Source organism: Talpa europaea (genome assembly GCF_964194135.1).
Source record: "Talpa europaea genome assembly, chromosome: X".
Classification (NCBI taxonomy): domain Eukaryota; kingdom Metazoa; phylum Chordata; class Mammalia; order Eulipotyphla; family Talpidae; genus Talpa; species Talpa europaea.
The window spans coordinates 74829917-74855880 of record NC_140081.1 but is presented as its reverse complement, the minus strand read 5'-3'; the positions used below and the strand labels follow the sequence as shown (position 1 = coordinate 74855880).

At 42.6% G+C, this 25964-nt stretch overlaps 2 protein-coding genes across 3 annotated transcripts in view; both read left to right on the top strand.

The window, feature by feature from the left end:
- SEPTIN6 (septin 6) overlaps nucleotides 1-2291 on the top strand; it is a gene marked incomplete at both ends in the record, with an annotated part of 59246 nt that extends 56955 nt beyond the window's left edge. For both annotated transcript variants that reach the window (XM_084259251.1, XM_084259250.1), the window contains one exon: nucleotides 2267-2291. In XM_084259251.1, coding sequence (XP_084115377.1) covers nucleotides 2267-2291 — 25 coding nt within the window. The remainder of the gene's footprint in view (nucleotides 1-2266) is intronic.
- Nucleotides 2292-10756: 8465 nt separating this feature from the next.
- On the top strand, nucleotides 10757-22163 carry NKRF (NFKB repressing factor; the record flags this gene model as incomplete). Its single annotated transcript, XM_084259224.1, has 3 exons — nucleotides 10757-11022; nucleotides 19011-19141; nucleotides 20206-22163. The coding sequence occupies 3 exons, from the start codon at nucleotides 10757-10759 to the stop codon at nucleotides 22161-22163; spliced, it is 2355 nt and encodes a 784-aa protein (XP_084115350.1).
- Between the last annotated feature and the right edge of the window lie 3801 nt (nucleotides 22164-25964).

The window sequence follows — 25964 nt, the reverse complement described above, 5'->3', positions numbered from 1 at the left end:
GTGGAGGAGAGGGGAATTTAAGGGACTTACCAAGGATCACACAGTGTGTTAGTGCTAAAGCTGGAACTCGTAATTTCTGGTATAAATTGCTGTTCACGTGATTTGTGTGTGTGTGTGTGTGTGTGTGTGTGTGTAGAGGTTTGTATTCAGCTGAGGCCATGACTGTACAGACATACTCACATATGCATATGTTTTAACTATGCCTCCCAAATATCTAATAATTGTATTTATTTAATGACATAAATGTATTCTTTGGCTAATAAATAGGGGTTAGATGCACAGATGAAGAGTTCTCAGGGACATTGGGGGTGGGAGGAGTGGTAAACAGCCAGGGGCCTCAGGCTCTGGCAGGGCCGGGGCTCTCTCTTTGGGAACATGGGCCGGGCAGTTAGCTTCTGTGATCGCAGTCTCCTCGTATGTCAAAGTAGGACCGATACTACTTGCCCCCTATGTATCACAGAGATGAGGGTCAGATGACAGAAAGGTCAAAGTGCTATGTGAACATGAAACAATAATGGGCTGCCATAGTTCAGGGTCTGTAGGTAACTGCGGCCTGGACCGGAGTGGGGAACCCAGCACCCCTCCGCAAATAGTTCTCAAGCAGGTCTTGCCCTGAGGTACCAGTTAGTTGAGTGGGGCTACCCCGATGGCTACCCGAGGGGAAACCTCTGCCTGCTCCCTTTCTCCCGGGGACAAGGTGATGCAGGGGCTGAGGTCCTGGAACTCTGTGCGGTGGGCCGAGACCACCTGGAGAGTTGCTGAAGGTGTTCCTGCATGAGGCGTGTGTGGGGGCTGTTAGGCAGGACCTGGCAATTAGAAGAGATAAAAAGTATTTTCACGGCAGTTGAGAATTATTTTGCTAACTAATGCCACTCTAGCTGCTGTTCAGGGGCGTGTGTGGTGTGTGGTGTGTGAGAAAGAGCGTTCCCAAGAGCCAATGCAATAAGACCTTAAGACCATCTAACATAGCTGCATTCTAATTTACCCATTAGTCATCGTGACTTAAACCATTTTCTTCTAACCTTTTTATTTTTTGTACATTAATCCTTCCATTCATTAACCCGACTTTTCTTTTCATTTTCAGTTTGGGTTTCCTGTAGATGCCCTTTTCCTGCACAACAGAGCTGGGCCTCCCTTTCTCTAATTCCCCCTTAACACATCGGGGTGGGGGGCACATGACCTGTGCCCTCCCCTCTCTTCCTGACAAGGTTTAGAAAATCCTGACAGTCTGAGGACAGTGTCTGACCTCTGGTCAAGAAGCCAGCAGTCCTTGGAGATGCTTGGAATGGCTTGGAGATGCATGGTGTATCCCAGTCCCCCTACTGGAACCCCCAGCCACACCCCCAACTTTGCCAGATCGTAACAAGTTCAGGACTCCCATCTGCTACTCTCCACCACCCCTGTTCCAACTGACTGCGGTTTGCGTTCCTGAGGTCTTTGCATCCGCCAAGGCTTCCCCCTTAGTCTCCTGCACCCTGGGAGTCCCAGACCCACCTCAGAAGGCCCCAAAGGGAGTTCCTTTTATGCCTTTTTTCCTTCTAACCTCAGTCCAACCCTTTGATTCACTCAAAGTAGCTATACTCAAAAATTTAAAATCCAGAACAAGTTTACTGACACCAATCCTTCCCAGAAAACACAACCACTGAAGAAAAGAGCATAAATGTCTCCCCTCTCTGTAACTCTGGGTACCCCACAGATGCGGAAAGGAGAATAAACCTGAATATGATTACCAGCCTAGTGTCCTGCATGACAGATTTGTGGAATTCTTCCTAGGTGCCTCTGTAATTTCCCTTAAAGCTTCACACCAGCCAAACAAGGCAGGGCAGCAGGTCTCATAACCCCACGCTGTAAACTGCCAACTCGAGCAGTCAAAAGAATCATTGTTTTGGGTTTTGTTCTGATGAGTGTTCCAGTCTATTGATTTGGTCAGTTGATAAATGATTTTTAACGTGTCTTTTGCACATGTCCCCCAGTAAGAGGAGGTGAGATTCATCATCTGGAGAGGTGAAAAGAGGGTTGTGCCTTGGAAGGTTCTTAACTATCTCTTGTCTCAGGATTTGATACTTAAAAAAATACTCCAGCCCCAGTTTTTATCACAGCACCTGTCGACAGTGGTTTGGGGAACCCCCTCTGAGGTAGAGAGCCCTCTATTGTCAGGGCCACGAGGCAGAGTGGACTTTGGTGTTTGGCCAGTGACAGTGAGAGCTGGAGGTGACCTGGAAATGATGTGTGGCTAACATGCCGTTTCTCTGCCCTTCCTTTGCAGTAATCCATGGCTGTGTACTGAATAGTATTCCCCGCTACAGCTGGACTGGACTCCATTTAGCCTTTTAAGTCAAGGTTCCTCTTTTAACTGACAGCTTTCCTTTGGGGTCCCAGGCAGCCAGATGCCCCCTCCCTACCATGATGAACTTCCACTTCAAGTCCTTCTTTTTGAGTTCTGCCTCCCAGCCCCATGGGCACTGAGCATGACCACCTTCTTCCTTTTTTTTTTTAACTTTTGTTTTTATCAGCTTTTAAAACACACAAACAAGGCAACACCAAAGTTTTAGGCCTTTGAGGGGTTTCTTACTTCAATAATAGATAATAGGAAGCAAAAAGCAGACAAAATGAAAAGCGAACATAGGCACACACCTTTTCTTGTTGGCAAAGCAAGACTGCAGTTGGGATAGGGATTTCTTGGTGAGTTACTGATGGGTTAGTGGCCAGAGGCAAATATGAAGATGAGGTTGCCAAAGCATAAGCTAGTTTCTTGAGACCATCAAAGTTTTCATTGGAGGGTTTAAGGAGACCTTAGCCTTGGAGGTTCAAAAAATAAAAGAAGTATGGCTACACAGAGAGATGCTAAGTCAGGGCTGCCATGTCTTCTTGGGAGCGACATTGGCAGCTTTGCTGTTTTCTTAGCTGCTTCTTCCAAAGCACCCCAAACTTATACCACCAACTGGTCTTCATCTCCCCCTTCAGGTAGTTATTTGCATTACAACTAGGAGACTCCTTCATTGGCACTTGTTTACAGATTAATGTGAAATGCTCTGAAAACTTCTGAAAGTATTAGCACCACCCAGCCTCTGACAGACTTTCAGACACTAGGCAGGAATTTGGTATTAAGGGAGACATTTTGGTCCTTGACACAGATAGGACCTACTTTTTTTTTTTTCCTAAGAGAAAATTAAGGCCCAAAGAAATGAAGAGACTTGTGGGAGGTCCCAGAGCTGTTTCTTGCCAGAAGTCAGGCTGAATTCAGTGTCTCCTGCCTGTCCATCCATTTCACAAGTGGATTCGATCTGTCCCAGTATGTTCCTGAAGACGAGATCTTTTGATGCTGAGAGAAACTGAATCGTTTGTAGTAGAGAGCCTTTGAGGTTTTTATTTCCCCATAAAAAAATTTACCTAAGGATGGGGTGGGTAAGACAGGCAAAGCAGAAAACTCCGGGCCAGCTCCTGAACCAGGAGTCACCAGGACACACCTGTTCGCTGGTCAGCTTTCCTGGAAGTCTGGAAGGGGGCCTAGGCATGCATCTCTAACAAACTCTAGAGAGTCTGGTGGAGAAAAATCTAATCTGTGAGTGACCCCAAGGCCTTCAGATAGTCCACCGAGGCTTTTAAAAGAATGTAAATGCTTACTTTGTTGGCTAGCCTTTTTCACTGTAAACAGAAAAAAAATTTTTCCTTCTTCAGTGAAAAAACTTTTGAGTTAGTACAATCATTAGTTTCTTCAATAACCAAAGTATTGTTTACTTCTGGTGAAACAAAACCAGTCACTTGAAAGGGTCTGTGCTTTTATTTTCACGGACTGGAATGGAATGGCTTTCCTGAAACACATACACACACACACACACATCCTTTCTCTTGAGCCAAGAAGTCTGCTTTCCTTAGTTGGAGTGAACATCACTTTTGGGTTTTGTTTTTTGTTTTATTCATCTGGCATTCACATGTGGCTGTTAATATGTGCTTGTTTTTCATTAAAAACAAGAAGCTTTAAACTGGTGTGTGGTGTTGTTCAAACCCTCTCAGCAGATGTCCCTGGTGGTGGTGGTGATGGCCCATCAATGGCCTCATTTCTAACCTGTCTTCTTCAAGTGTCATCTTTGCTACCTCACACTGCCCGCTCCCCTCACCCTCTCTTACTTCAAATGTCCTTTTTCTTTGGCTAATTTCATGTTTTCTTTCTCTTTCTCTCTCCCTCTCCAGCTTTTTTTAATCTTGTCTTCAGCAGCTGCACTAAGTCTAAAGGAGAAGACTGCCATTATAGAAGAGTTAGGGCTCCATATTGTCTCAAACCAGAAACCAACCAGTTCCCTCTCCCCTCAATCTGAGTGCACACACACACACACACACACACATACACACCCCACGCCACATCGCACCAACTAGTGCTCATGTGTCCCTGTGTCCAGGCAAGAAGCTCTCTCCTGACTTACATGGCATTTTAAATGGAAGTGTCTTGTCCTAACTTAACAAGGCAGGAAAGGAGCCGTCAGAGCTGGAGAATGGACCCAATGTAACCTCAGAGACCACTGCAGGACGACTCACCCAAGTGTAAGTGACTGGGGCAGGAGACCTCAGCTGTGGGTGTGGAAGTGCTGTTCATGGGTTTGGGCTTGAGTTTTCGGTTTTTCTTTTTAAACAATTCTCCGGTTCAATGGTTGGACTGTCTCCGGCCACTATTAAAACATTTCTGAATATGGAAAAGACGTTCCAGCGACACTCGTATCTTCGTCAGCATTCACAGACCTTCTGCAGACTCCCAGCATGGGGGGAAATGGATCCAATATCTAACACTCAGGTGGAAAGGGCGAGGCAGGAGGGAGTTTACACTTAGTGAAAGCAAAATGATCCATTCAACCTTGCGAGGCCAGTTGGGGTTTTAAGAGAGGTCTCTGCTCAACCTGGGATCTGGAGGGTGAGCTTTGATGTTGATAAATCTGCCTTGAATTCATTGGTTTGACTTGCATCAAAATGCCATGTGAGTGTGCTCATCCCCATAGACTCCTACAGCAGTCGCCATTCCACTGGCCAGTGTCTCGAGTCTCTCTGCATGTTTTCCACAATCTGTTTGTTTTTCCTTTCTTCTCCTTTGTTCTTTTTGCTCAAAAGTGTGACCAGTCACTGCCCCCCTCCTCTGCGGGGCTTTCATTCTTCGCCAGGAGAAACATCCCAAAACCAGCACTGTTTAGCTTGATACCTTTCTAATGTCCATGTCAATTTTCAATAAAATTCAAAGAAATGCTCAATGACTGTGTGATCTGATCTTAAATCATTAGGTGGGGTGACCCCACCAGGGTTTGCGTTAGGAGGAGTGGGTGACTTGAGGGGTGCAGGGAGGCACCAGCAGTCTGTGGGCAATCTTCTTAGTTTGGCTGCTGCTCCCCCTCCCCCCATTCTGGGCCAGAAATTCCCTCAGGATGAGTTCTCTGTTTTCCCTCATTGGCATGGATTTAACTGATCAGGTTGAATTCAGTATCAACTAGGATAACAGAGGACGTGGATCCTACAGAATAAGATTGGTGAGTTTTAATTCCAGAAAGCAAAAGAACTCCTCATTGTATGTCTTCTCTCATTTAATCCTGTGATGTGCAAAATCCCAAAAATTCATGGAAATGACTGTTCTTTTTGACTTGAAAGGCATTCTGTTGGTGGCAGGTAGTATTTTGTGTCCTGGGTCTACCAGGGAGGAACCTCTCCTGTCCTGTCTCCCTCCCTCCTGCCTTCCCCTTCCCTGCATTAGTGTGGGCAAGAGAGAAAGTGGAAAATTTTCATAATTTTGTCAGCAATTGAGGTCAGGTTTCTTTTTCTCAGCTTCATTTCCCGAATAGCCAGATGCTGGAGATAAGACAGTGTTCCTCATCCTCTCAGTACCAAGGCCTGGGAACTTTTGGAACACCAGAGGAAAAGACACTGGCCTGTCTCTGGGCAGTTCGCACACTAGGGGGCAGTCAATTGAGACAACACTGGCTTCTGATGTCACTGAGCAGAGGGAGGCCCCGAGGTATGGAAAAATACAGGCCCTGGAGCCAGACAGCCTTACTAGCTTTGTGTGCTTTGGGGGCATGTTGTGTTAAAAAATCTGTGAAAGGAGAACATCAGTAACTCCCTTGCTTGAGTAATTGTGAAGGGGACCTGAGCTAATGTAAATTAAAGACCTAGGTATCCTTTATTAAGGATGGACTTACCCCATTACTAGAAGCATCTTAGGTTTCTCTAATCAAGGGTTACTCTATCTCAGCACCATTGCCATTTGCGGTCAGATAATTCTTGGGGGGGGGGTTTGCTGTCTCATACATTGTTGCATGATTAGCAGCATCCCCACCTAGATATCAGAAGCACACCTGACACCCTGCCCCTCATGTCTCCAGTTCTAACAAGCAAAAATACCAACAGATGTCGCCAAAATTGTTCCATGTTGAGAATCATTGCTCTAGGTCAGAGGTCAGCAAGTTTTTCTGTAAAGTGCCAGCTGGTAAATATTTTAGGCTTTGCAAGCCATGTGGTGTGTGCAGCCATTCCATCGTTACTATAGCATGAAAACGGTCATAGATAATACGCAAAAGAATGAGCGTGGCTATGTACTGATAAAACTATGGACACTAAAATTTTAAACTCACATGTGATTTTCATTTTCGCCTGTCTTGAATTATTCTTTTGATTTTTTTTCAATCATTAAAAAATGTGGGGCCTCCCCGGTGGCGCAGCAGTTGGGCGCTGGGTTGTGAAGCTGCCCGCAGCCTCTGCACCACTGGTTCAATTCTCAGCTGCTCCCTGGCCACCTGAGGAGGGTCCCACATGGCGCGCAGACCTCTCCTGCCACCCACTGCTCCCCTCAGCAGTGTACTTTGGTCCTCTTTAAAAATAAATAAATAAAAAGGAAAATTTAAAAAAAAAAATGTGAAAGTGATTCTTAGTAAGAGTCATACAAGCGTAGGTCGGGGCAGCAGATGCAGCCTGTGGGCCATAGTTAGCCGACTCCACCTCTAATGCAGCTTTCTACTTAGTAATGCATCATCAAGACTCAGGTCCTAAAAGTGACTAGCCAGTCAGAAGAAATCATAAATGAACACAAATGGCTAAATTTTTCATGCAAGTTAGGGGGCAAAATGGGTTCAATGAAAATTTGCCTACAGTCCTGCTAGAGCACAGGTGAGGGAGGAAGGGGCCCACAGTGGTGATGACAGCCTGCCTCTGGGGTCTTGCTGAGGAGGGGGGAATGTCAGTTGCTTCTAGGGAGAGAATCGAGCCCTAATAAACAACCAGGGCTCCAGTTGTCAGCACCAAGGGTAAGCAGCATTGTCTCCTGTCTAAGATTCCCCCGCCGAGGGAGATTCAGCCTTTTGCTGCAAGGACAAATTTCTTGAAGGTTCATTATTTTCAAATGTGGGTGCTCCTTAGAAAAGTTGCTCATTAGACCAGTAGTACTGTACAGTATTGCTGCCTGGACCTACTGTCCCTCTGTGTCCAAGTCCTGCCCTTCCTTAACTTGTGGCTCAAGCTTTAGAAAGTCCTTGTCCGGATTCAATGCCCATTAAGAATTACATGTATGCCTGTTAGGTATAGGGTTGGGGACAAGCTCCTTATCTTGATTTTGGGCTTAATGAAATTACTGTAAATAAAATGATAAGGGTGTATTGAACACTTCATTGGGTTTGGCCAAGTGCCCTATGCTAGGGGGATCTAGTTTTTGCATGAGATCTAGTTAGACACTGCTATTGAGGGACTTACGGACTGGCCTTCTCTTTACTCTATCATGTTTTCTAGTACTTCCTAATACCCAGTCTCCATTCCAGACCATTCAGTCTCTGCCTAGGTCTGTCCAAGCTCGACAAACTATTTGTTAATGTAATATATTTCTGGAACCATCTGAAAATAACTTATATGTATCATGGCCTTTTATCACCAAATATACCTAAGTGGTGTAAGTGGTGTTTCCTAAGGATATTCTGTTACATAAACATAGTTATCAACTATAGTAATTTAAACATTGCTACTGATAAATATGCTTTACAGCATTATTCCCCCGGCCATTTAGGATTTGATCTGGGATCATCCATTGTGTCCTGTCTCCTTAGTCTCTAATTTGGAACTGCCTTTCTTTGTTTTTTAGGACTTTGATATTTTTGAAGTCTCATTTAAGAAGTAGATTGTTCTCATTTGGGATGAATGCATTGCCCAATTTCGCCACTATATAATTATTGTTTCCTCCCCCCCCCCCCTTTGCTACTAATAAACAATCTATGGGGAGAAACTATGTTAATGCAAATATCCTACTCATCAAAAATTTCCCCTTAGGGGCCTCCCTGGTGGCGCAGCAGTTAAGCGCTGGGTATCAAAGCTGCCAGCAGCCTCTGCAACGCTGGTTCGATCCCCGGCTGCTCCTCAGCCACCGGAGGGTCCCGCATGGCGCGCAGACCCCTCCTGCCGCCTGCTGCTCCCCTCAGCAGTGTACTTCGGTCCTTCTGCCTGCTCTGCTCCCCGCTCTGGCTCTGGTGAATTCTCTTACCCTCCCACACTTCTGACTGTACCCAGTGCTTGTATAAATAATAAATAAATAATAAACAAACAAACAAATAAACCTTTAAAAAAAATTTCCCTTAGATTTAGTGTCCGTTGATAATTCTTGCCTTGTGCTAATGTACAAAATGATTATTTTCCAACTCATGTATTCCCTTCGTATTTCCCAACCAGCACATGATATTCTATTGTAAAAAAAAAAATCCTCTTCTTCATTATGCTTTTATCTATTTAGTATTACCGTGGATTTATACTTTTTATTTTTTCAATGGCTCATTACAGTCCTTTACTAATTTGGGTGCTCAAATCACCAAGATTTGGCCAGTGAGAGCTCCTACCTATTGCTTTAATCTATTAGTAAACATCCCACAACAGGATACTGTAGTGCAGAATATCTTGATCAAGAACTTTTGTGATGTAATTTCTGGGATAGTTTATGCTGCATTGGAATTTAAACTTTATGTTCTTTGTTATCTTTGTTTTTCTTGATCTTGACGGATCTGCATCCTTTACCCTGGCTGCGACCAGAAAATTCTTGGTTTCCTCAATTGTTCCAGGCATGGTTACTGGGCGCACAGGACTGTGCATGGCTGGCACAGCGACTGGCAAGAAACAAGGAGGATGGAAAAGAAGACATTGAATTTTATGCAGAACTTTGTCCCCACCTAGACTGTAATCAATTCTAGGACACTGGGGAAAACCCAGTTGCTTTTTCCTTTGCATTTGAGCACACAGTAGGTGCTGTATAAATTCCCACTGACACTCACTGACGAATAGCACAGATTGGCAGAAGAAGTGAGGGAACAGACTGGACCAGATCCGTGCGTGGAGTGATAGGTTTGGCCACAGTAAGTAATTTAGCTGTTTGCTGAAGCGCAACGTTTAACCATCATTTCTAGGCCCCCATTGTATTTTGTCAATATTTTGCATGTTTTAAATCGCTATATGAGGGCCTCCCCGCTGGCGCCGCGGGCGGCCTCTGAGGCGCCGGTTCGATCCCCGGCTGCTCCCCGGCCACCGGAGGAGGGTCCCACGCAGACCTCTCCTGCCACCCGCTGCTCCCCTCAGCAGTGTACTTCGGTCCCTCTGCCTGCTCTGCTCCCTGCTCTGGCTCTGGTGAATTCTCTCACCCTCCCGCGCTTCTGACTGTACCCAGTGCTTGTATAAATAAATAAAAATTAATCTTAAAAATATATATAAAAAAACATTTAAGAATTTCCATTAAAAAAAATAAATCGCTATATGAAATGCAGAACTACTTGCAATCAGGATTAGAACTGTGTCAACATGGTATTTGTATTTGTCAACACTTGGAATGGTGTATGGACGAGAAAAGTGGCTGATCTGAGATGTGGCACTGAAGATTTTCTTTTACAAGTGTTTCATTTTTACTATGTTTTCACGATAAAATGCAAAGCTAATGATGCACGACACGCAGAGCTCTGGAAGCCATCCTCTGAGGAAAAGGCCTCTCCAAGAGCTGACGTTTACTTAAAAAAAAAAAAGTGTACAACCCATTCCAAATCTAAGTGCCTCCCAAAGGTCGCGATCCACCGTCGCCCTGTCCAGAAATCCAGGGGAAAGTGGCAGGCCGGTCGCTGCCAACCATCGTCGGAGGGAGCCTTCCAGGGATTTAATGGAAACGTGTTCCCGAAGCTCGGAGAACCTTCCACATTCCCTTTCCGGAGTCCCCGCCCTTCGCTGTCACTATATGCGTCAAAGGCCCGTAGCGATCATAGGAGGGAAAAATGTGCGTCGCGCGAGATTCTGCGACGGGATTTTGAAGTTAGGGATCAGCCGCAGCGCACGCGCACTGGCCTCACAACCTCGGGGCGGCACGCGGGTAGGTAGGCTGAAGCCCAGAGGAGGGGGAGCACAGCGTGCTGGTGTCTTTTCCCCCCCGCTCCCGGCACAGTGCGTGCGTCTGCGGGTCGCCGGAGGTGCGGAGCGCAGGGGCCGTGTGGGCTTTCCCGGCGCGCGTGTGACGGCGGTGGGAGCCCTCCTCCTGCTCCTCCACGAGTTGGAGTGCTGCAGGCGTGCTCCCCGGCGTCCGGACGTGAGCTTGAGCTCTCCTTTTCCTTTTTTAAAGGTCGCCCCCCCCACTCACACACTCCAGTCCCCCGAGAATTGGTCTTCGCGCCTGGGCGCGCCCCTCCTCACCCGGCCCCTCCCACGGACCCCGGTTCCCGCTCGCTCGCAGGCGGTCGGTAGTCGGCTTCATCCCTGGGGTCCCTGCTTGGGGGCGGAGAAGATGGCTGGCGGACGTCTGCTGTTGGGGGGCGACTTCCTGTCGCCGCCGCCGCTGCCCCCCCTCCCGCCGCCGCCGCTGCCGCCCCTCCCGCCGCCCCCGCCGGAGCCAGTGCTGGAGCAGTGGCGCTATAGCCACGAAAGTGACTGGCAGTGGGCTCTGCGGCGCAGCTTCATCTGTCGGCATCTGCACAGCTACCCTGGGGCGGCTCTGGACCAGCTCCTGGCTCTCTCCGCCGCCTGGACCAACCACGTTTTCCTGGGCTGCAGGTGAGGAAGGTGTGAAGGTTGAGTTAGGGACCCTGAGTAAGGGGGTCAGGGATGGTGGTCGGGATAGGGACGGAGGCGGGATAAGGATGAGGGCTTGGAGACTGGAGATTTGGAGGTGCTAGAGGACACCAGAGGGCACACTGTTGGCCTGGGGTGGGGGGTAGCGGCAGAGAGAGGTGGCAGGGGGTGACATAACAGCTAGAAGGGTGTGGGGATCGCGGGAGTGGCCCCTCCAGAACCAGGGATGGAGAGGAAGCAGCGCCTGAAGAGGATTGTTGAGAGGTGGTCGAGGTGGTGGTGGTATTGGAGGGCGTGGGAAATGACGAATCGCGGAACCTGGAACCTGCGTAGGATCATGCAAAGCTGCGGCATCCGCAGAGAATCTTCCACAGTCTGGGCTTTGAGGGTCGGGGGTCGGGGGTGGGAGACGACAAGTCACCCTGAGGTACTAACCGAGTCTCTCCATAGCCACAGTCACCGTTTATCCCCATTAAATAAACAACACTAGATCCCAGCTGGGTTTTACCATTGGGGGTTGGGGGGCGGTTTCTGTGAAGTCTCAGCCGCGGGGTCCGCCTTGCTTGTAGATTTGCGCCTAATGTGTCTGGTCGCAAACAAAGAAATGGGTATATCTACTGTAAAAACGGGTTGCCCTCCTTTCTCCTTAAATGTGATCAGGAGGATTAACATTTGGCCTTCGGGTGAGGTTTTGGGGGGGGTGTGTGTACGTATGTGTGTGGTGTGTGTGTGCGCGCGCGTGCACACGCGCGCACACGCTCCTGTGTGTCTGTCTGTCCGTCCCCCACCCCCTCCGGTTTCCTAGAACCTGGTGCGCCGTTCGGAACAGGCCTTTGAAAGCTGTTTGCATTCAATGGAGACTGCAGTATGCTTCCAACCCATTTTTTTTAAAATTGACTATTTGGACCTCTGTCCTGATCAGAACCCCCAAGTCTGCCCTATACTAATTATTCCTTTGATAGACTGAGATGCTTCTTGTTTTTTTTACACTCCTGCCTCGTTTTTGTAATATGTGGGAATGATTAGAAATTCTGGAAAATGATCAGATCAAATGCAGCCAGTTCAGTTCTAGAAATAACTCTAACAGATACAGAAAAAAAGAATTGTCCACTCCTACCTTCATTGTTCAACATACCATCCAGTGTAATACTTTGTTTTGCTCTCATCACAAAAATGTTTTTCTCTCTAATCTCTGCCTCTAGAGATAAGGATTATTTCACTGGAGGAACTGGATACAACTGGGGAAGCCTCAGTAACGAATCAAGTCAGATAATCAAATTGACCTTCACTTAACAATATTATTTTGCAGGTGAAAATGTATCTTTATTCTATAATCATAATCTCCTTTATAGAAGGCCATGGGGAATCTGAATCCTAATGAAAACAGTCTTCCATGGGGGTGGGAGGGCACACTGACCATCCTTTGTGTTAATAAATAATCTTCCCACTAGACTGTAAGCTTTTTTGTTCACAGCTTTATCCTCAGTGCCTAGCAAAGTGCCTTTTGTATAGTAGCCACACAGTAAATATATGTGGCCTCAAAAGATGAATACAGCTTTATAAATATGCAAAATATGTATGTATCTCACTTGGGAATTAGGTGGTGTTTCACTTTTACAGCTGAATCAGTGGAGGCTAAGAAGTTAAGTGACTTTTCCAAGGTCCCGCAGTTGGGGCTGGGACTCATGTCTTCTTCTAATGTTCTTTCCACTGAGGCACAGCTGCTAATATTTGTTGTTGTGTTTTAAGATTGATTGATTTATTTATACAAGAACTGGAGTACAGGACAGAGATGCGGGAGGGTGAGAGAATTCACCAGAGACAGAGTGGGGAGTAGAACAGGCACAACGATGGAAAACACTGCTGAGGGGAGCAGCAGGCAAGACAGGAGAGGTCTGCCGTGCCATGTGGGAATTTCCCTGGCCGGCTGGGAATTGAACCGGCACTGCAGAGGCTGCGGACAGACTCACAGTGCTGCGCTCAACCCGCTGCAACACTGGGGAGGCCCCTAGCTACTAATATTTGGGAAGGATGAACCAGGAGTGAAAGCAAGTAATTGATAACAGCCACATCATGATTATATCTCAGGGTTTCATTCCGAGAACACCAGCCTTGTACATAACTAGGGAATTAAAAAACACAAACCAGGCTGTTGTTAGTTGGTATTGAAAGCTCAAGCATCCCGGGCATTTTGTGTGTGCCTGCACTCGACCTGGCACATCTCTGCCTAGTATATATGCTATATTGTCATATTACATTGCAGTTAAGTCAAATTAATCAGTACAAGGATTGCCATAGCCTCAACTCACATAACTGAAAAGCTGATAGCTTATGTACAGGAGAAAGAGAAGGAGCAATAAAAACTCTTGAAAGCAAGGGACCAAGTGCAGTTTCCACTTTAGGCAGGCTTTATGTTAGTTGTCATCTTCAGGTGGGTGAAATCTATATTTCAGTACTTGTTGATGTCAGCAGAACATCTGGTGTATTCTTTGACAGAATACTCTTCTTTCAAGGGAACTGCAGAATACATGAAACAGCCCATTCTAAACTAAAATTGTTAACTTCATGTTCAAGGTTCATCATTTTTTAAAACAGACTGTGAAGAAGGAAACTACTTTTCCCCTCCTCTCTAAAATGCTAAAATGTCCCATTTTTAGTTAGGCCGAAATAACTCCCTAGGTCAAGGATATCTTTGAAAACTCCTTGATCATGAGACCAAGGAGGAGCTCAAATGGGCAGTTGCAAACCATGTTTCATTCCTTTTGGTAATGGTGGTGATTTTCATGGAACAAATTTGATTATCTTCTTGACTATTTAACAGTGGATCACAAACTTAAGCAAGAATCAAATCACCTGTTAGACTTGTGAAAACACTGGGTTTCTGATGCAGTAGATCTGAGGTGGGGGTCCCAGAATTTGCAAAATCCAAGGATCTAACAAGTTCCCAGGTAATGCTGATGATCATAAAAGGAAAAAAATCTGTCCGTTTCTTCTGCAGACACTTTCTAAGATATATCTTGTGGCTGATGAGAAGTTAATACAGTCTTGTTATCAACTCCATCTACAGCACTTAAATATTCATATAAATGTATAAGGAACTGCAACTTTTACTTGAAATTGGTTGATAATGTATAAAAATTCAGTAAAACAGAATGTTTGGTAACTGGAACATTTAGTTTTCCAATTATTCTTCACTGTTAGGATTAGAAGCAGAATCCAGACTGATTGAGCTTTGATGAGGTATTAATAGGTAAACTGTATTTTAAAAGGAAGCCAGCTTTGCTACCCTGATTGTCTCTTACTTATTGATATGAGAATGGTTTTGGAAGATAGACGCCGACTGACCTCATAGTTGAGAAACGAACTTTGCACATTGTAGGTAGAGTGCATCAGTCACCAGCTAATGAAGTGGTGGTGGGAACTTTTGAAAGATTTATCAGTAATCTGGTGGTATGTTATTCATTTCATGTCAGGGGTCTTATGAATAGTTTTGAGAAAATAGTTTTGTACTTGGAAGTCTTAATCTTTGCTTCATTATTAAACCCCAGCTCTTTTTATTTAGACAGAGTAGAACAGTTTAATATAGTAAATTTTTGGAAGCATTTATTACTGAATGTTTATTAAATTTCAGGTGCCATTATGTATCATAAGTATATTGCTATGTGTACCTATCTTTGTTTAGGAACATAAGATTCATGAAGTCAGATTGGCTGTTAGAAATCATCAGTTTATATGCTAGACCTGATGAGACAGTGGAATAGTGTCCTGATTTCCAAAAGCTTGGTACATAGTACACTACCTTTGAAAACCCCTAAACAACAGGTGTTTTAAACAGGAACAAAAGAGAGAAAAGGGCACTGTGCGCCCCTCACACACCCACACCCACACCCATGACGGCTTCCCAATAAAGAAATGACTGGCAGTCTATACAAAGATTTATAACCTATGGGGTAATGTTGAATTTTGTGGCAGATGTAATGAATGTGGAACAGTAAGTAGATATAATCATAACTCAGGAAGAAAGCTGAGAGAAAGGTGAATATGAATGGAGAGAACCCCAAGTAGATCTGTGCACTGTGGGACATACACACCATTTACCCCTGCACACCATATTTGAATTCAGGGTAATTGAAGGTCTGGAGAATTTTGACTGGAATTCAAGGTGAGTGGCTTGGTTGTAGTACCAATTTTGGTAGCAAAAGTGGCATTACCAGTTTATAAGTTGTTGACTTTGTCTCGTTTTCACATTCTTTTTTTTTTTTTTAAGATTTTATTTATTTTTGCATAGAAGAACTGGGGTGTGGGCCAGAGGAGTGGGGGAGGTGAGAGGATTCACCAGAGACCAGGTGGGGAGCAGAACTAGCAGATGTACTGAAATACACTGCTGAGGATAGCAGCGGGGTGAAATCGGAGAGGTCTGCTGCTCCCTGTGGGTTAGGTCCCTGGCTGGGGATCAAACTCTGGCCTGCCTCCCAAGTAGGGCAGTCCTGGTGGTTGCTCTGACACTTAACCCCTTGGCCACCAGGGAGGCCCATAATGTTTTCTTTTGCTTTCATCTCATACTTTGAACATTGGACTCCCAAATCTGAATGGAAGTAATATATAGAATGGTTGATGTTTTAGGCTATGCTTTCCATTGTTTTGATAAAAGTAAAAGAAATAAAATTACTCTTGGCATTTAAATGCTGGTGTTAGCTGCCAGCAGTAGTAGTAATTATTAGTGGGAAGTGCAGGTTACAACTGAGCTAGCGTCTAGTAATTTGTAAGTAGAGGCCACCCTGTTTTGACTTTTCTGCTTTGCAAGGAAAGGTACCTGATGGGTGTGGAATTTATTGTGGCAAAATGGATAATGTTATACTCCAGGCTCAGAACTTATTCTTATAAAGGTGTGATGGTTAACTCATTTCAGAGCTTTCTTCCCAAATGCCACCAACAGTCTCTTTGGTCTTAGAGTGGGAAAGACCTTAAAGGTGGGGTGAGTACATCCCACAATGATGAAAACTTAACTTGAACCCAGGTTTTTCTCTGCAGTAAAATGATATTTTTTCAAGCAGCCAATCTTCATAAGGGCCCTTTTTTAAAAAAAATTCTGCATTTTTAAGCTTTTTATTATGGAAGAAAAAAATCATGTGCAAAGGTAAAAGAGTTTAATGAACCATCATGTACTGATCACTCAACATTAGCAATTACCGACAATCTGTTACGCTTCCCATATCATCCGTGCTGCCTGATTTTTGGTGGCAGATAGTCTGGAGTATAGGAAAGAAAATCTTCCTATCACTTCACCTGCACTACTTCCGTGTGTATCTGTACCAGATAAGAATTTTTAAAAGTAGTCATAATATTCACACACCACAAAATTAACAGCAGTTTCTTAAAATATTCCAGTGCCTAGTTCGTACTCAATTTTCTCAATTTGTCTGGAAATATCTTTTTACATTTGGTTGGTTTTGTGTACGATCCAAACAAGGGCCATACACTACATGTGCTAGATTTGTCTCCTTGAACCTATAACTGTTCCCCCTCTGCTTTTGCATACTATTACTTTGATGAAGAAAATGTGTTGTTAATGGTGTTTCCTGCATCTGGATTTGACTGGTATAGTCCTGTGGCATTGAACCTGTTTCTGGGAATTGGGGGTTGAGGTTCAGGTTCAGTTATTTGGAGGGCGAGAATGCTTTATAGATAGTACCTTGTATATCCCACTGTACTACATCAGGAGGTGCATGGTTGGTTGTGTCTCTATTTTTTTATGTGTGATATTAAGATTATAAAGTTCCTGTCAACTTAATTGAATTTTTTAAAATTTAAAAATTTTTAATTTAATTTTTGAGATAGTTGTAGATTCACAACTGTAAAAAAATAACACTCCACAGAGGGCCCTGGATTCTTTACCTAGTTTCGCTAAGGATGACAGTTGGCAAAATTCTTGAATATATCACAACCAGGATAATGACATTGTTACAATCACCTGCTTTTATTACCACCCTCAGTTTGACTATTGGGCGTGAATATTTAGTTCTCTACAGTTTATCACCTATGTAGGTTTTTCTATCCATACTACAGTCAAGATGTTGCCCGGTGCCAATACCGCAAGGACCCCTTTTGGAACCACAGCCATCTCCCCATCTCCTCCCACTCATAAATATATAAGCAGTTAATTCCTTTTCATTGGGATTAGTATTCCATGGTGTATATACACCAGGGTTTAACCATTCACCTGTTAAAGGACATCTGGGCCAACTACACTTTGGGGCTGTTATGAATGAAGCTGCTATGTACATTCTTGTACAGGTTTCTGTGTGAACACAAGTTTTCATTTCTCTGAGATAAATGTCCAAAAGTGTAATTGTTACGTGATATGGTAATTGCATGTTTAATTTTATAAGAAACTTACAAGTTGTTTTCCAGACTGGGCATACCATTTTGCATTCCCACCAACAAACTATGAGTGATCCAGTTTTTCTGCCTCCTTGGCAGCACTCAGTGTTGTCAGTATTATTTACTTTAGCCATTCTGGATCGGCATGTAGTAATCTCTCATTGTGGTTCAAAATTGTGTTTTTCTGGTGGCTAATGGTGTTGAATATCTTTTCATGTGCTTATTGTGTTTTTGTGCTTATTTTCATGTGCTGTTACATTTTGAGAGGTCTTTATACTGCTAGTTTTTTGTCAAATGTGTGATTTACAAATATTTTCTCCCAGTTCATCCCAGCCCAGATGTCCTACAACACTCTTTATCTTGTCTTTGCATATACCCTTCACACTGTCTTAAGTGAGTGAAATTTTTAAATTTTGATGAAGTCCATTTTATTAGTTTTCCCTTTTATGTATCATGCTTTGGTGTCATGTATAGAACTGTTTGCCTAGCCCTAGATCTTGAAGATTTTCTCCTGTGTTTTTTAGTAAAGCAGTATTTTATATTTAAGTCATGATGTATTTTGTGTTAATTTTTTATTAGGTGTGAGATTTAGGTTGTTGAGCTTTTGTTTGACCATTGGGTGCACAGTTGCTCCAGCACCATTTATTGAAAAGGCTGTCCTTCCTCCATTGGATTGTTTCTGCAGCTTTGTCAACAAAAAGTTGAGCATGTTTGTGTGGGTCTGTTTCTGGGATCTTCCCCCATCAACTTTTTGCTTAATAGGCTTAGCAGCCATTGATGATCATTTATTTCATTATGGATTGCAAAATGTCAGTAGTCTTATCATTCCTTCATTTATTAACTGGAATGCTTATGTAAAAGAATTTTCTCATTAACTCTTTATTTGCTCTGAGGTACAATTTATACAGAAAAATGCCAGATAAATGCTTGCTTTCTTTACCATTTTAAAATAATGACTTGATTGCCTACCAACCCCCAAAGGTGACCAGTAATGAGTTTGTAAGTATCATTATGAACTAATGGATTTTTAACATATTTGATGTGTTTCAATCCACTGTGGTTATTGTTGACTCCTTTTGCCAGTAAGAGTCTATTCAAATTGGTTTCTGAGTCCATTTGACACAACCCCTGTGATTTTTGACAGCTTTCTTAATTCCAGGCACAAGAAGATTCTCCCAGGTTCTTCTTACACATTACTGCCCAGACTTGGAATCAGCCATTTCTCCAAGGACCCTGATTCCTTTTCGTGAGAAATGATAGAGCCCACAATCTGGATGTTAACCCAGCAGCTCTTAATATCCTTGCTACTTCTATAAATATATAAATAGTGATGTATATTTGATATGCATATATGAAAGACAAAAATTATGCATTTATACTGATACCTTCGAATTAAAGATGAAGTCTACTGAAATGTTTTAACTTAATATTCGTATGTCTTATCCTACAAAATCTTGATTCCTAATGATAGTAATGTAATTACTCTTTTTTGATAGGTAAATATTTTAAGTAGATTCTTCAGTTTAGAAACTTTTGGGGAGAAGTACATTCTTACCTGTTTTAACTGTAGATTATATTAATTTAAATAGGTACAGCCCCCGTTTGATGGAAAAAATTCTCCAAATGGCTGAAGGTATTGATATTGGGGAGATGCCTTCATATGATCTGATGCTGCCCAAACCTTCCAAAGGTCAAAAACGCCACCTCTCAACATGTGATGGTGAGTATACTTGTTTGTGGAAGGTGGGATTTAAAGAAGCAACATGGCTTTCTAAAAAATGGTATGAATGTGATACATGGTTTCTTAAGTAACACTGGTAACATTGAACTTTACACAAATGTGAAAGGGCTTTAACTTTTATTTACTTTTTTTTTTTTTTTTGAGGATGCTAAAGAGAACTGAAAACTAAGTATACGCAGGTCACACTATGCTATCCTTAAGTCTGTGCCATGGAACCTTCCTCTAAATAGAACAACCTTATTCTCTGATCATTTGAGCATCTAAGTAACAATCCTCTTGGATGGGTCCAGGTGGACCAGCTTTCTACTGAACAGTGTAATAGGAAGAAAGCTGTTATGTCTGCTATAGCCTCAACAGTCTTTCATAGCTTTAAATTTGATTCCCCCCTGCCACTTCCCTTCCCCATAAATCATTAGTTTCTAGCTGTTGTTCTAGAAATAAAATATAGCAAACATCCTTTTGTACAGAATAGGTCAGAACTAAGACTTAGAGATTGAAAACCTTTGGAATATTTTGATAGTTATTTTTTTTATTTGATTTTCAGTCACAACTACATAAAGTGCCATCACAGAGTCACTCACCTCTGATACAAAAAGAAAGGCTTTGTAAATACCTGTGGTCATATCTGTTGCATTAGAGCCATCTGTTCATTGGCAATCCTTAAGAAGGGAGCTTTTCAGTGCAGGTGGTATGTGATTTTACTGGGACAACCTCCTACTCAGTACTTTTCACCTGTACTTTACCTCGTTAGATGCAACAGCATCTACCAGTCGTGTGTGGTGGTGACTTGCAGAATTGATTCAATGGCATATTTTCTATCAAGCCTCTTTCCTTACACGTGGAAAAATAGAGAGCAGCCTTCTTTATGCTGGAATCTTACATTGATATTTGAGTCTCTTCACCTAAATTACCTGGTTTTTGTGATGGGAAGTTATCTTGTACCAACAATGCAGCTTGCAAAAATGTGGTTGGTACTATTTTCCTGCTTGGTTCCTTTGAAAATTTCCCTTTTTAATGAATTGTAAATTTCACTCATTCTGTAGGTCAAAATCCTCCTAAAAAGCAAGCCGGTTCCAAATTCCATGCGAGACCTCGTTTTGAGCCTGTACATTTTGTAGCTAGTAGTTCAAAAGATGAAAGACAGGAAGATCCTTATGACCCTCAAACAAAAGAGGTAAACGAACAAACACATTTTGCCAGGATGCCAAGAGACATCTACCAAGATTATACTCAAGACTCTTTCAGTGTTCAAGATGGGAATTCTCAGTACTGTGATTCATCAGGATTTATTTTCACAAAAGACCAGCCTGTAACAGCCAGCATGTATTTTGACAGTGGGAACCCTGCCCCAAGCAGCACATCACAGCAGGCAAACTCTCAGTCAGTTCCTGAGCCTTCACCATCACAGACATTTCCTGAGTCAGTGGTAGCTGAGAAGCAGTATTTTATTGAAAAATTAACAGCGACTATTTGGAAGAACCTTTCTAATCCAGAGATGACTTCTGGGTCTGATAAGATTAATTACACGTATATGTTAACTCGTTGTATTCAGGCATGTAAGACCAATCCTGAATATATATATGCTCCTTTAAAAGAAATCCCTCCTGCTGACATCCCCAAAAATAAAAAACTTCTAACAGATGGTTATGCTTGTGAAGTTAGATGCCAAAATATCTACTTAACTACAGGTTATGCTGGCAGCAAGAATGGGTCCAGGGATCGAGCTACTGAGTTAGCTGTAAAACTCTTGCAGAAACGTATTGAAGTTAGGGTTGTCCGACGGAAATTCAAGCACACGATTGGAGAGGACCTTGTGGTGTGTCAGATTGGCATGCTTTCTTATGACTTTCCTCCAGCTCTGAAACCACCAGAAGACCTGGTGGTACTGGCTAAAGATGCTTCTGGGCAGCCAATTTTTAATGCTTCTGCCAAACACTGGACCAACTTTGTCCTTACAGAAAATGCAAATGATGCCATTGGTATCCTTAACAATTCTGCCTCATACAACAAAATGTCAGTTGAGTACAAATATGAGATGATGCCAAATCGCACATGGCGTTGTCGAGTGTTCTTGCAAGATCACTGCTTAGCTGAAGGTTATGGAACCAAGAAAACAAGTAAACATGCAGCTGCTGATGAGGCTTTGAAAATCCTTCAAAAGACACAGCCTACTTACCCATCTGTCAAAAGTTCACAGTGCCAAACAGGCTCTTCACCTAGAGGATCTGGAAAGAAGAAAGATATTAAAGATCTTGTAGTTTACGAGAATTCTTCAAATCCTGTGTGCACGCTGAATGACACAGCTCAATTCAACCGAATGACCGTTGAATATGTTTATGAAAGAATGACAGGCCTCCGATGGAAATGCAAGGTGATTCTAGAGAGTGAAGTAATTGCAGAAGCAGTGGGGGTGAAGAAAACTGTCAAATACGAAGCTGCTGGAGAAGCTGTGAAAACCCTCAAAAAGACCCAGCCGACTGTCATTAACAACTTGAAGAAAGGAGCTATTGAAGATGTGATTTCAAGAAATGAAATTCAGGGCCGCTCAGCAGAAGAGGCTTACAAGCAACAAATCAAGGAAGATAACATCGGGAATCAACTGCTGCGAAAGATGGGTTGGACGGGTGGTGGTTTAGGGAAATCTGGTGAGGGCATTCGGGAGCCTATCTCTGTCAAAGAGCAGCATAAGCGGGAAGGGCTTGGCCTTGATGTAGAGAGGGTGAATAAAATTGCCAAGAGGGATATCGAGCAGATCATCAGAAACTACGCCCGCTCTGACAGCCACACGGATTTGACTTTCTCTACAGAACTGACCAATGATGAGCGGAAACAAATACACCAGATTGCCCAGAAGTATGGTCTTAAGAGTAAATCACATGGGGTCGGTCATGATAGATACCTGGTGGTAGGTAGAAAAAGACGGAAGGAAGACCTACTAGACCAGCTCAAGCAGGAAGGCCAAGTGGGGCATTACGAACTTGTGATGCCTCAAGCAAATTGAGATTGTACTAATTTATTTTGTAGGTGCCTAATTAGGCAGATTTGTGAATTTAAAAAAATGCTACATGTTCTGGGTACAGAGTATATTCATTCTTAAGATGTTTCACCTTGTTCATTTCATATAGTGCTTTATTAGATATTGGAACCTGAAGAATTCTGTCCACTTGTATTAGCTTAATCAGATGATATCGTGCAGTTACTGTTTGTGTCTTTGATATTGCTGTGTCCCTTCGATTTTAGTAGTTTGCACAAAGCAAGAACACATATCCAATGGAATATCACCCCAAGAAAAATTCTCATTTTAAAGGGCATAGCACAGCAATCTGCAACATGTAAAATTGATAACAATTACCATCAAATTAGTCTTAATTCCAGATTTACTGAAAATGTCAAATCATTTTGTATTATCTATTTTCCATCTCTGTGCGAAGCCAGTTATAGAATGTTTAAAAGTAAATTGTGCTGTACGTGTAAATGTCCTTACCAACTAACTGATGTAAAACTTTCTTAAAGTAATTTTAGTGTTCATTTATTTATAACTTCTCTCATGTGGTTTCCAGAATATTGGAAGTGATTTATTGTATCTTGTGATATACGGATTTTAACAAATTCTAGTCTTCATGCTGAGAGAGCACTACTTGAGAGAGCAGTTGAAAAGTTTCAAAAATTTGTTTCAATCTGAAGAAAGGAAGCTGGAGCTGTTTGTTCTTGGTGCCTTGCAGAGAGACTCACAGCAACTCTCCGTTATAGCTTTCACTTGATTTGGATGTACAGCACATCCAGGGCGGCCACAGCTGTGGTAGAGCTTGGTAAAAGACTGAAGGTACATTGGTGCTTTGATGAAAAGGTCGGTTGGCTGGTCCCTCTCTCAAAAAGCTTATTAAGTCCCAAAAGCCAACTTTGTAACATATTTAAAACCGCTATTTTCGCTTATTTCTGGAATGTAAAAAAAAATGTATAAAAAGAGTTAGTGTATGCTTCCTGAATAAAAAGGAGCCAAAGTTGATCAAGATGGTGGTGTACTTATTTGTGGGCAGCAACCATGTAGCAACACTGAGTCTTTGGAGAAGGGAGGTGGTGTTTGCACAGAATAATTCAACACCAGAACACATGTGGATGGATGCGCATTATAATTTAGCAGACAGGAACACCTAATCAGTCAGCCATCACACTTTTTCTATAGACCAACATACTGGCTACAACCAAATCTCAGGCTGTTTGTTTTGACATGATTATGGTTTGTACCTTAAATATACCAAGAGATTTAACGGAGGTGAATATTAATATTGACAAACATCTCCAGTGAAAAGATGTTCGGAATGATTAGGTTGTCTATAATGTCTTAAAACATTTAGCACCATGCTTGACATGTAATTGGCCCACAACAAACTAATTTCCTTTCCCTTTTTTATACTTTGCATTAAGGAGCTGTCCGTTATAGGTAAATCACTATTTTAAAAATATATATAAAGGGATTGTTAACTTTTATGCCCAAATCTCTTTTAGTCACCTACAGTGATGAATACAGTGTGTGATACTTGCTTTGCACTAACTTACAGTGTGTGAATGTTGGTAGGAAGACGTGTGTGCATTTTGTGTGGCACTAACAGTTTTCATAATAGCAAAGGGAATTAAACTAAAATGTTTGCAGTTGTTTTTGCTTTTGTTTTTTTTTTAACCTGCAAGGGTCATGCCAACCCTGAGAAGTTAATGGTTCAATTAGTGAGTTAGAAAAGCCAGCCTTCAATTCTCTCAAGGGTGGCTTTGATGATTAAGGAGTGTGAAAAATCATTTCTCTCTACATTCCTTCCCTCTTCCCAAAATAAATTTGGGGGACAGGGGTATAGAGAAATGTTACATATGTCTGGTTTGTCTAGAAAAGTTCAGCAGAACGGAATATAAATGTTATAGTCAAGGCTCCAAAATTATTGGAACCAGTACATACAAATGTGGTTCCTGGATTTGGGGGTCCAGAGTTCCTAACTTCCTTAGATCAACTTTGGTATTAATCTGGAATTCGAGTGAAGTGACCTAACTCTGCTTAAAAATACATTGAGAAATGAGTTTCATAAAAATGAATTGCTGACAACCTTCAGGTTCTATATTTTGTTAGTTCCTGTATTTTCCCTTTTTTTAAGATAGCAGAATTTTTACCCAGTAACTTTGCTAGAAGCCTTCACATTTACATGAACAGTTTCAAGTTTGATTTGAATTTCTTAAATGTTACACTAAGGAGCTAACTGCTTTCAGTTATATCTAGCACTGGGTCTCACAGGTTTTTTTAGACTTTTTTCCTCCACTTTGCAAAATGAATGGAAATTTCATGCATTCTGTTGGGAATCTTTTTTTAGTAGTATACAATGCATTCACTTTGCTATGAGTAACCCCTGAAGCTGGAGATGAGTCCTAAATAAAGGAATCTAATTACAACTTTGGCTCTTCATCATACCCACTTCCCCATATCTGTAGGTGCAGACTTGAAGATTTAAGTGCAAACCTGACTGCCATTTGAAAAGAGATCTTGCAAATCTATTTTAATTAACTTTACAATGAGTATTGTTATGCTTATCTTACACAGGTAGTCTGTGGCGTTTAAAAAAGTGTGAAAAAGCAAGTTAGCATTAAACTTTTGAATGAATAGTGTGTGGTGCCTTTAACCAAGGGCATTCTTTGGGAAGTCAGTTTGTTGACTGTTTTAAGATTTTAAAAGAATTATTCCATGAAAGATTGGGAATGGTGTTTCCTAGGAGGGATGCAAAAAAAAAATTAAAAATCTGCACATTCCCAGTCTCAGCTTAAATTCTTTCAAGTATGAACAGTGTCAATATTTAAGGTGCCCAGTTATAGTAGGATGAAAAAGATAATATAAAACTAATACAGCAAATAAAAACCAAGTGAATTTGATTCCACTTTGAAGCAGAAGTGGACTTGAAGGAAAATGCTAAGCACATTTAGCAATATTGCACCTAGGTGAAACCAACCAATTCATGTGGTCAATGCAGAATGAACTTCCCCACTCTGAGGGTCCTTTAAGCACCACGTCTTAAAGGACAAGTGGGGCATGTACTTCTAGAGGGTTTAATTTCATTTAGCACCCTCCAAACAGGTGTAGAGGTGAGTTTCCACAAGGTCACTTGTCTCTTTAAAATGAGATGTGTCGTTGCTCAAAAGAGAGAACTGTTTAAATGAGATTGCGGTTACCTGCATTCCCAAACTTTACATGGAACTTAAAAGACCTAGTAATAGTTTGGTACTATTGTTTGCTTCTAGGGCTTTTTTTTTTCAGGTATTTATTTATGCATACAAGAACTGGGGTACAGGCCAGAGGTGCGGGCGGTGAGAGGATTCACCAGAGATAGAGGGGAGCAGAACAGGCAGACTGACCAAAATACACTGCTGAGGGGAGCAGCGGATGAGTCAGGAGAGGTCTGCTGTGCCATGTGTGTAGCTCCCCGGCTGGGGATCGAACTCGTGCTGCAGTGGCTGCAGATTGCTTCATAGATTGCGTCTTATCCCCTTGCGCTACCAGGGAGCCCCCCCAGGGCTTTTTAGAGGTGGAATGTCAGGATCAGCAACTTAGAGCTTGGGACTCTGAGGGTGCTGGCAAATACACAGGTTTTATTCTTCCCCCTTACCAGTTTCTTTGATACATACTGAAGTAACTTTAATAGTTCTATATTGTTAATTTTTTTAAGGCATTAATGTTTGTGACTGAAAAGAAAAAATCCTTTCCAACAATCTCTACTCCTCTTTCCCAGAATCTGTATTTTTGCTTTACTATATTTAAGGGGGAAAGTGTGCA